Source organism: Neolamprologus brichardi, chromosome 2 (assembly GCF_056152115.1).
Source record: "Neolamprologus brichardi isolate AB-2024 chromosome 2, ASM5615211v1, whole genome shotgun sequence".
In the NCBI taxonomy this organism is placed as follows: Eukaryota; Metazoa; Chordata; class Actinopteri; order Cichliformes; family Cichlidae; genus Neolamprologus; species Neolamprologus brichardi.
The window spans coordinates 24,981,858-24,992,667 of NC_142105.1; the positions used below are offsets into that span (position 1 = coordinate 24,981,858).

Consider the following 10,810-nt stretch of genomic DNA (forward strand, 5'->3'; position numbering starts at 1 on the left):
TCAGAGCTTTTATCTCATGACATCACAATCCAAAAGGGGAAAAGCGTGTGTAAATACAGGGATGACTGTCCTAAAACTAGACAATCGCAGCAGTGAAAGTTGACAAAGAATAATGGGTTTAATACTCACAGACGAGTTTAGCAGATAAAAAACACACTGTGACAGTCAGAGAGCTCCACACTGACAGCATTATGGATCCCTCTGCTGAGCAAGCTGATGACAGCGCAGAGGAGAGACAAGGGCCAAAGTGGGCTAAAGGGTTAGCTAGATACTTGGCAGGGAGAAGAGGATGTACTGTTTGTGATTCTGTCCTGTTTTCTTCTTTTACTTCAGTACAAACTTCACCCCCCATCATGAGAAAGATGCAAAGGGTAAGAAAAAGAAAAGAGGAAGAGAGCAGTAACATGAGCCATTAATGTACAAAAGTGGGGCTTCAACCATTCTGTGTCTGTGCCTCTAGTGGTCAGAGGAGGACTGCAGGAGGCAGACTGTAAAGCCTCGTGTCAGAAATGCTTTTTTTCTTGTTTTCTTCTTTTTTAAACAAACAAACATTAACATCTAGAACCAGAGCAGATCAACTTTTCATTAAAACAACAACCAACTAAGGAAATAAACCAATCCAATCACTGAATCCTTGAGAACACAGTTATTGCTGACGTAGTGGGGGAGTGAAGGAGATGAGGAGATGGTGGGTGAGCAGGTGGATGATGGAGGCAAGGGTGTATTCTGGGTGGTGGTGGTGGTGGTGGTGGTGGTGGAGGGGGGGGGGGGGGGGGGGGGGTTGTTGTTGTGGTGTGGACAGGTCACTCCTGGGCTGGTTATGTGATCTGAGAAAAGACTGTAGAGCCACGTCAGGTCAAACTAGTGCTGCCGATGTACTGGAGGGTAGGGTTGTGTCTGATCCTGGGAGGCGGGGGTTGGTTTCCAGAGATGACGGAATGTGCTGACGGCGGTGGGGGGGGCTATTGGTCGGAAGGGATGTCTCTGTCGGCTTCAGCCTTAGTAGGTTGCCCCGGGGATGGGGCGTGAGGGGGGTGGGAGACAGGGGCGATGCCATGTGCCAGGGTTCCTGGAACCAAACTTTCAACGCCTGCGGCGGCTCCTGGGAGACCGCCTGCTGCTGCAACGTTGATCAGCCCCGGAGGAAATCTGACACAGAGCCAAACAAAATCAGATCAGGTTAAATTCAACCTCATCACCAATGAGGTAATCTCGGTCAATTCTCCGCTCACCTGTAGGCGGCTCCATTTAGTTCTGGGTGAACAGTAGCGGCCTCCATGCCGGGCCACTGAGAAGCTGCCATCAGATACTCCTTATTAACACAGTTCTTCAGACTGTCGGGGATACGCCCTGCAGTAAACAAACCACAAAGTTTTGCTGTCAGATATGACCGACAACCTCCTTATTCAGCTACCGGATACAATTCTGGTTTAATGTTCTAGCAATATGAGTCAAAACAGTCTCAGCATGGCAACAGGGAACACGTTACTCCAATGAAGCCTGTGTATTCATCATACATGCTCAGTGTTTGCTGGTAGGCATTTCATTTTCAAATTCTATGTGTGGAAATATAATCAAGAATTTAAAAATTCGTGTTTTTGGAATTTTACTCTTTAACCTCTTCTCCCATAAAGACAATATTTGAGGACCTCCCATGGACCCTTAATGAGTTTTGACACCTTGGTAATAAAAACTTGGTTTTATGATCATTAGAAGAGTTTCCAGGTTTTTCCAAGGGTAGTGCTAGTAAAGTGTAAAGGCAGAGTTCACCTTCACTAACATCTGATCCAAACAGAGTAACTTTGTCCTGAAAGCCGGTCTGAAATATGACAGTAACTGCTCAGTTCAAAAAGAGAAACAAGGGGTACTCCTGGTAGTACTCTAAAACTCTATCACGCATCTTAAGAAAAACCAGAATTAGTCAGACTCCAGCTCTGATCCACTAATTCTGCACTTGTCCTAACCACAAAAAAACCCGTATGCATGCTTAGAGATACAAACACTGGTCGATTCACAGAACCCAAACTGTCATTAGAAAAGTGATAGTTGCCAAAAAGTGAGGAGTGTCACATAATAATGCTTTCACTGGAGCGAAAGAAATGGCTCGACCTCATAAGATGAGTGTACACGTCTTACCAGTGATGGCCCGGCGCACCTCTCTGGCTGCCTCTTCACGAGCCTCGACAGATGCCTGCTCACTGTACCAAGATGTGTGCGGGGTACAGATCAGGTTGGGGGCATCCTTCAGAGGGCCTGTTGAAAAACTGGAGAGAAGAAAGTACAGGCTGTTACAGAGAGAGCACTGAGGGTTTGCACCACACTTATGTATGAATGTAGCGGGCCAGTTAGAGCCCAATTCACTAGGGTTACCTGAAGGGTTCTGTCTCATGGACGTCCAGGGCGGCACCTCGTATCCGGCCTTCCTTTAGGGCCTGAGCCAGTGCTTTCTCATCCACCAGACCGCCTCTAGATGTGTTCACCAGGAAGGCTCCTTGGCGCATCTGTGTCATTAACAATATCATTCAACAATGTGGATGAGAGCTTGCGAGGAAAGGCTAAGAATTTCAATTTGCAGCAAAATGCAGTACAAACTGAAACAAATGAGCACTATTAAACTCTGATTAACACACACAGTCACACAATTACAATGTTTGACTCAGGCAAAGCTGCAAATGTTTGAAATGTCTTGCACATAGAAATAGGAAATCATTTAAAGTCCTGTCGCGTCTTGTGATTATTTACAAAACACCAGCCAGTAGTTCTTGTGTGCTAAAGCAGCAGTTTACTTAGCTGATGCTAGATAATGATTATGTTGAGTTAATCCCACCAAAAAACTACAATTAATGCATTCAAAGACCCCTGCAGAAAAATATTTCTTTCATCCTCACAAAGAGCAATAAGGCACAATTAGGCAGGAACGAGTCCTCAGATGTTATTGAAGTCATTTTGATAATAAACTTATAATCATATGGATGTGACAAATACATCTAAAATTAATAACCTAACTGAACCAAATGATTATCAGCTGATGCAAGATCATATTTAAAGAAGTACGGCAGAATGCAGTCGTATCTAATCTCATCTAAAATAAACAACGCAAGCTACTCACAGGGTTTAAACAGATAGCAGAGGTATGTTGCCACTTGACAATCTATTCTAAACAAAACATAGCTGAGGTGGAAGTAATGCTACCCTTTCTGAAGCTAACATTGTTTTGGATATTTGGAGTATGTTCACACACCTGTTTGATGGTGAAGTCATTAATGAGATGGTGGTTGTGCTCATTGAGGCTGCAGTGCAGGGACACACAGTCAGAGTGGATCAGCAAGTCCTGCAGAGTGGCCATTCTCTGCAGGCCGAGTGAGCGCTCCACGCCATCGGGCAGGTAAGGGTCATAAAAGATCACGCCAAAACCAAAGGCCTTTGCCCGCAGAGCTACTGCTTGACCAACACGTCCTGGAAGGAGGAAGGGGAGGTTAGGGGTATAAGAAGCCATTAGTGGTGCACAGGCTTATTTTAAAATTTGTCACATTTCCTTACTTTGATGCCACCCCTCACTACGCTTTTTACTCACCTAGACCAATAATGCCCAGCGTTTCCCCCCGGATACGAGCGGCGCCACCAGCCACCTCTCTGATCTGCTCCACGCTAGAAGCACGGGTCCCCTCCCTTAGAGCTTGGTGCATCCAGGTTACTCGCCTGTACAGGTTGAGAATCAGACATAGCGAAGTGTCCGCTGTCTCTTCCACTGAGGCTGCTGGCACGTTACAGACAGCGATGCCTAAATAACGGGTAGAAAAGAAGAAAGAAACACTAACTAAACTGTGTTCTGTTTTACTGTGTGTCACAGCATGGCTGTACAAGTCTCTTAAAATACAGTACAAATTTGATCCTCTCACCCAGCTCAGCGGCTGCTTTGATATCAACGTTGTCGAAGCCGGAGCCGATCCTGACAATTACTCGTAGGCCTTTAAACTTTTCCAAGTCATCTCTGGATAGAGTGATAGTGTGGTACAGCAGAGCGGCCACTGCCTCGTTTAGCACCTGTTGGAGACAGATGGAAATTATAACACCTCGGTGTTCATCTCAGTGGACTGCACTTATCATTCTGTTACAAGGCTGCAGTGTTGTGCACAGATTTCAATTACACTTGAGGAGGAGGTGCATGCATGCTTAAATAAATCATCAAATAATACAGCTGTTTATTGCTATTGCTAAGTGCATTATGATAAATGAATAATGGAGTGAGAAAAGAAAGAAAGAAATAATAAACTAAACTAATCAACTGCATTCATCTCCACTGTCTTGGGCTGCAGCTAGCGGTGCTAAACCTGAGTGACTTCACGTTGTTTGTACATGAACCACTTTTCCATCTGCTGCAGGTTCTGTTAAGAGCGATTCTCCAGCTCATAATGGAGTTTCAAAGCAAAGCGAGAACTAACAATCTCCAGCTGCAGCCCAGGATGGTGTAGATGGAATCTTTTAGGAAGCAGGTGAATAATAGTGGGGACCGCTACAATAGCATCCTGGCCAACAAGGCAGCCAGCAAGAAAAACATGAGACAGGAAGGTCAGAGATAGTAACTGAGCCTTCTAAGTAAGGAAAAAAAGAAGTGAGAGGGTTTTTCTGTCTGAGAGACTATATAACATAACATAAAATCTGCTTGTTAATATGTCTGAGCCATCTGTCACAGCCAAATCTGTGTGGGGAAAAATTTTTCTCCGCAGGTTTCTTTTGTGTAGACAGCTTAGACGCTGTCTGAAGTTTACAGCTCTAGGAAAAGGGAATGCAGCCTTTTTTGACATTTAGAAGGTTTTAGAAGAATGTTTCATGTTACATCAGAATGTCGTGCCTTTTTAACGTGTGTGCTCGTGTCTCCTCTACCTTTTCATGAATCTCTTGTGTAGACTGGGCATCACAGAAAGCCACTGTGGCCACATCTTTCAGGATGGGCATCTCCACAGTGCAGTCACGCCCGTCCAGCAGGGCCACCAGAGGCCGAGGGTGCATTGGCCCATTCAGGATTGGGGGTCGGATACCTGAGTCCGCCGGGGAGAAAAGGGACAAATGTGCATCAAATCAATCTGAAGCTAGAACCAGGTAAAAGGTATCAAACTGCCACAGAAGCATGTGAGCACTTGTTTTCAAACAGATTTTGTTACACAGCCTTTCTGCTTTTTTGCCCCCTTTCAAATGTAGCTTCTACATGACGTTTGACGTAAAGAGCTACCAGCTACTTGCATTTCAGAACCAGTAAATTTCAGCTGAAGGTTTGTGACTCAACAGTCTGCATTTCCCATGTCTGGACTATCCGACGTGATACAAGTCATCATACCCTCACAAAAAAATCCCCCTGCGCACATGGCTAAACAGAGCTAGACAATAATAACTCAAGACTTTTATGACTGTATTTTTCCAACACTTACACCAGAACCCTAAGGGAACTATCAAGATGGTGTGTTTAAGTGTGTGTGTGTTTATACCAAGTGTTTTAAGGTTACAAAAGCAATGTGTAACCATATCTATGATGGGGCATGGACAGTGTCCAGCCATCTGGCCTAGTTGGCATTGGACTCCAGCTCTGTTTAGGATAGCATGTAACCATTACACACCGTCAAGACTTCACAGATCCATCGCGTCCTGTTCAAATCTACTACTCATAAAGGGGAAGCTCGGACACTGGTTAATGAAAGACAGGCTTTTAGTTAAGTGTTAATTCTGGGAACTTGGCCTGCCTACTGTATGAGCAGACGGGTGGGGGGAGGGACAACGGGGGTGAGGTGATGGGTGTATGATGACTGGGGGAGGGGCGGAGAAAACTGTGGGGTCTCTGGGAGGAGGTTGTGGGGATTGGAGAGGAAGGGGGGGCCTGAGTCATGACCTAAATTCTCCCGTCTGGAAGAGTCCCTACTTCTTATTTTTCCTGTTCTACCCTTTTTTCAGTCGCACACTCACAAACACCTCTGCAGCAAACATCTGCACAACTGGCTCATGTGCACTACGGTCAATATTGCACGATTACCACAAATCAGAGGGATCAATAGGGATGCCGCGAGAACCGATATGGTAGCTAAGAAAAACAGGAAGTACTTTGCATTCAAGGGTGGGCAAGCAAGAGATGATAAGTGCAACATGCCCCCTGCAAATTAAATGATATGTTTTTTTAGAGAAAGGGAGGAAATACTTTCAGTTGAGCAAAGCACCTGAAAGACCAGCATCCAGATCGGTTCACGGAATTCAAGTTGAGTGGGTTTCACTTCATAGTATCAGCAAACAAAGTATTGTCCTTCTTAGGTTATCCTGAAATACACGTTAGCGTTTTGTTTGAGACAGCTGGCACTGCTGTTGTGAAATTAACTTTGTTTTATAGGCTGAAATGTTTGCAGTGGGCAACACTAAATGCTTATGCCAACATAATGTAACTGTAACATTAGTAAGCCACTCAGCAAACACCCTAACACTTCAGTCTGTGTCTTCTCAAAAAGGAAATTATAATATTAACATCTTAAATATATGATCTGCCATGTCAGTGTTTTAACACAACATTTAAGTACGTTGGATAATATTTTTGTTTTTGGTATATAAAATTGTATTTTTACTGATACAGACTATTCAATTAAATTATAAACGCCACATCTTTGCAAAAACAGCTACATCAGTAAAGTGTGTTTTACTCTTGCTCACTGTAGTTTTCTCACATGAAATCTGGACAAATCTTTCAGGAGAATCAGATCCAACAATTATTTCTCAGGACTAGAAGACAACAGGAGACTGTCCACTTGGGTAGAGCCTGCTAGAGGCAGGACACATGACGCCCACTCACTCGCTGTGGATTCTCTAGACAATTACCTGTGCTACTCACACATTTTGCTGTGTTTGAGCCAGCTAAAGTCCACTTAACACCTGGATTGAGAGCTGGATAACCTGTCCAAATAACCTCTAGGGACGCGTGAAGGCAACTTTAACGCCTACAGGCTCGGACTGACTCCACACATGCGCCAGCACTCACTATCTCAGTCCTGTTGGGTGACAGGTGTGTGTGCGCCTGCCCCCATGGTGGGGAGTGTGACAAGCAGGAACATTTACTTGAACAGAAGACAGGACGTAATGGTGAGACTGTTGAGGAAGAAAAGGTGCTGGTAGCCGGAGGGGGGTGGAAAACAAATATTTGCAAAAGCTTCCTCTGACGCCTGAGCATATCTCGATTCATGGATAAAATGCACACAAGCTGGGGGGGAAAAAAAGGTATTTATAAAGCCTGGTACACTCAATCTGATGCACACCATTTAGCAGTGTGATTCACATTTGCGGCAGAAGGTTCAAGAATGCCGTCATGCTGACTGCAAACAGGCTAGAGAAAAAAAAGACAAAAAACAAAGACTCTTACTATGCAGAAAAACCCAAATGGGTGCGTCACAAAGACTCCCTGTGTAAAAATATATATCCAAGTAGGCCTACACAGACAGCAATCTGAGCAAAGGACATCGGCATACCCGAGGCCTACAACGAGCGAGCATGGCCGCACACACAATGCAATTCATTCAGTGATTCATTCATTCTCCCTCCCTCTCCCTTTCTTTCCCCTTACTCCCTCCTCCTCCCCCCCCCCCCCCCCCCCCACCCTGGCTGTAGTTAGAGTAAGAGGTGAGGGGGGAGGGGCAGCAAGCGATGATAATGCAGCAAGCAGCAGTACTCCACCCAGACACAGTGAGACCCACATACACACACATGCGATTATTCAGTTCCTTCTTAGCGCCTGCGACACCAACACACACTAAAGGCAAAAAAGGAAAAAAAGAAAAAAGGGAAACTGCACACACATAGCCGGCACCACACCCAGAGCCTAGATCCCTTCCCCCCTTCCACAGTTCACAAATTTCAAAAACACATGCCGATATAGAAAACACATGAGCACCGGGGCTAACCTTGCATTATGAAGTCTGTCAGCCTGTCTTCCTCTCTCTCTACCCTCGCCTTGCTCTCCCTCTATTGCTCGTTTTTTTTTTTCCTCCCTCTCTCTCTGTTAGCCTGCTCTTGGCTGACTGGATCCCAGCTGTCATCCACGCCCAGCCCCTCCCCCACAGCCTGCCTCCAATCACCGGGCGACTCTATTGAGAGCCAGCCAACCAGCACTAACCTCATTAGCATAGCCCAAGCTGAGGCTGAGAGCGGTTTGGGGGGCTGTTGTCGTTTTTTAAAGAGACAGCTGGCCCGTTTCCCTGTAGCTGCGGCCACGACCCTTCACCTTGTCCTCTCTCCCTTTCACCCGTCTCCTGAGACTCTTCCAGACGCTTCCCTCCATTTTAGCGCACCGTTATGTCTCATCACTATCATCAACTCTCCAACCACTGTATCTCTAGAAATCTGCAGTGTAACAACTTCAAATGCATTCTGCTAAAAAGATCCAAGTTCACCTATTTTCCTCACCTAAAAATCGAAACAATTAATTTCACCGTGACTGTATGCATCTGCCCATTCTGATGGATATTTCAAATTCTTTACTACTGTCCGCCTTCGGAGTTAAAACCCTTGTGAGTTGTGGCTTAAAAGGTGGTTTTCTCATGAGGACACAGCATGTAGCAAATCTCTTCTGGAACCAAGTATTAAAGATTATTTCATAAGAAACTATCATTATGTGCAATGGCACAGGAACATTACAAACAAATGTTATTATACTTCCTCAAAACACTTATATATAATTTTTGAAGCTCCTAAATATATATGACTGTAATGCTTAAAGCCTCACCCTCACAAATGCGGTCGATTCTCTGCCGCTTGATTTGTTTGTGCTTGTCCATCAGAGCCATACACCAAGCAGTCTAAACCCGGGGACACAGAAAGAACAGATCCAAGTGGTGGCAGGGCCCCTTTAACGACGTCCACGTATTTTCACCTGCATACAAGAATCCAGCCAAAAATGAAGAAAAAAAAAAAGCATCCTTATGTTGACACCTGCATTAAACCCAGACTTGCAAATGAAAAGTAATGAGGATTTTAGAATTCAAAAAAGAGTCACTATTTTTTTTTAAAACACATAGAATTTGGAGATTAGAAATCAGCCATAATCAAACTTGCCAGGAATGAAAACAAACTCAAGTGAAACTTTTTTTTTCACAAGATCAAGTGATAACTAAAGCTAAAAAGTTACAGGACTACGGTTTTGGGGGCGTTGGGGGGAAATATACTGTATATTTACCCGCAGAAACTTATTGTAAGGTTTTATTAGTACAGCTGCAGGGTTTAGAAAGACACTCACCTGGAGAATAGCGTCTGTTGCACCAGTCAGGTCCACAACTTAGTTTACACTGTAAACAAAGCAAAGATAAAATTACTTTAGGTGATAATAATGCGAAACAGTGACGCTGCAGGTGGCTCATTAAAAAAAATAAAAAATAATAATAACTGAATAAAACTCGACACTTATAACATCACATGCACAGCAATTAAAATGATATGGCCATCATCTGGTGGCAAAAGTATTTTGAGAAAAGTAACTTGCGCTGTACAACTCGCATAGTTTTTCCCCCCTTCTTTTTCAGTTACACGCGTTCATGTTCCCCAACTTTCTCCTTAACTTTACTACAACAACCTGGGCACACAGTACGAATAAACAGTATGAAAGGACACTCTTAATAACTTTTTGGTTATAATATCCCCAACGGCTAGCTCCGAAATTACCGTTAATGAACTAGTTAGCTTACAGTGCTAGCTCACTCGTTTCTACTCTATCCAGAAACACCGGGACGCTTACAATGAAGGATAACATTCATCCGTTAAAAGCAAACATTACATTTATTGACTCATATACGCAGATGACATTCGCTAAAGTCCACTCCGAGTTAGTTCAGCTAGCATTAACTTTTGAATCGCAATCCGAGCTATCGCTAACTAAACACATAGCACAGCAGCTAGCTGCGCGACGGTGGCTAGCTAACCCAAACACAAACACTTGAGGACTCTCTAACATTTTAGTAGCAAGTTCAAACTCCCGCCAACTTTCGAGTACACGTTGTTTTTGATGTTATTTACTTCTCATTAACTCGTGAATAGTGTTGCTACAACCCACGTACTCAATTACATATGAGGCGTTTGAAGCGTTGCTAACGTTAGCTAGCTATCGCCGATAACTAGCGTGCAGCTGAGTGTGTGGGAGATGAGAACGGAGGGGGAGCCCATTTCGTCCGATCTGTTATCAGCGAAGAGCGCTACAATGTGAAATATCTGACCCAGAAGCTTTAAAATAATTAATTCTTCGGGGAAGGAACAATCGCCCGTATGCTTGATTTGAACCACATCTACTTTGTGAACTAAAAAGCGAATCTTGTGAGGAGAAATGATAATTATTTACCCCGAATAAACTCTTTGAGGAGTGCTCAGACAGTGTGCGTGCGTCGGCGGTGTTCCCTCTCTCCCGATCGCCATGAAATTAGACAAAGAGGAAGTGGCTTGTCGATGTGGGGGTCAGACAGTGTGCGAGAAAGCATCCTTGGACTGGAAGGAGCGCCCTCACCTTTCAAGGCGGAATGACAAAGACGCGCAAACTCTAGTGCAACAAGTCTGCAGGCAGCTATCAAAACTTTCTGCTTAAACTTTAACTTCGTGTGCAGCGTTCTCAAACATACACCCGCAGACCCGATTCTGCTTAATTTGTAATTCGGTTACAGCTAGCTACAATACAGTTTACAGGAAAAACATATTTTCTCCTCGAGCGCGAAATGTAGGTGTATGTGTGTCAAGATCTATGTTAACTAACCCAAACTGGACTATACAGTATATCCATACAGCACGAGTATTATACTGAGATCAGCCA

The 10,810-nt window shown here is 44.3% G+C and overlaps 1 protein-coding gene across 4 annotated transcripts; it reads right to left on the reverse strand.

Moving 5' to 3' along the window:
• Window positions 1-768: 768 nt before the first annotated feature.
• ctbp1l (C-terminal binding protein 1-like) lies at window positions 769-10,559 on the reverse strand. 4 transcript variants are annotated; one of them, XM_006781500.3, is made up of 11 exons: window positions 10,349-10,559; window positions 9,257-9,305; window positions 8,747-8,893; window positions 4,885-5,039; window positions 3,900-4,044; window positions 3,575-3,781; window positions 3,242-3,456; window positions 2,371-2,501; window positions 2,137-2,264; window positions 1,233-1,350; window positions 769-1,149 (listed from the first exon to the last, which is right to left on the reverse strand). In XM_006781500.3, exons 3-11 carry the CDS (start codon window positions 8,805-8,807, stop codon window positions 963-965), a joined length of 1,347 nt encoding a protein of 448 aa, XP_006781563.2. In that variant the 5' UTR covers window positions 8,808-8,893; window positions 9,257-9,305; window positions 10,349-10,559; the 3' UTR covers window positions 769-962. The 4 variants fall into 4 exon arrangements, with proteins under 4 accessions (XP_006781563.2, XP_006781565.2, XP_087705327.1 ...); XM_006781502.3 differs by lacking the exon at window positions 10,349-10,559 and adding an exon at window positions 10,030-10,147; XM_087849201.1 differs by lacking the exon at window positions 10,349-10,559 and having other exon boundaries at window positions 9,257-9,699.
• Between the last annotated feature and the right edge of the window lie 251 nt (window positions 10,560-10,810).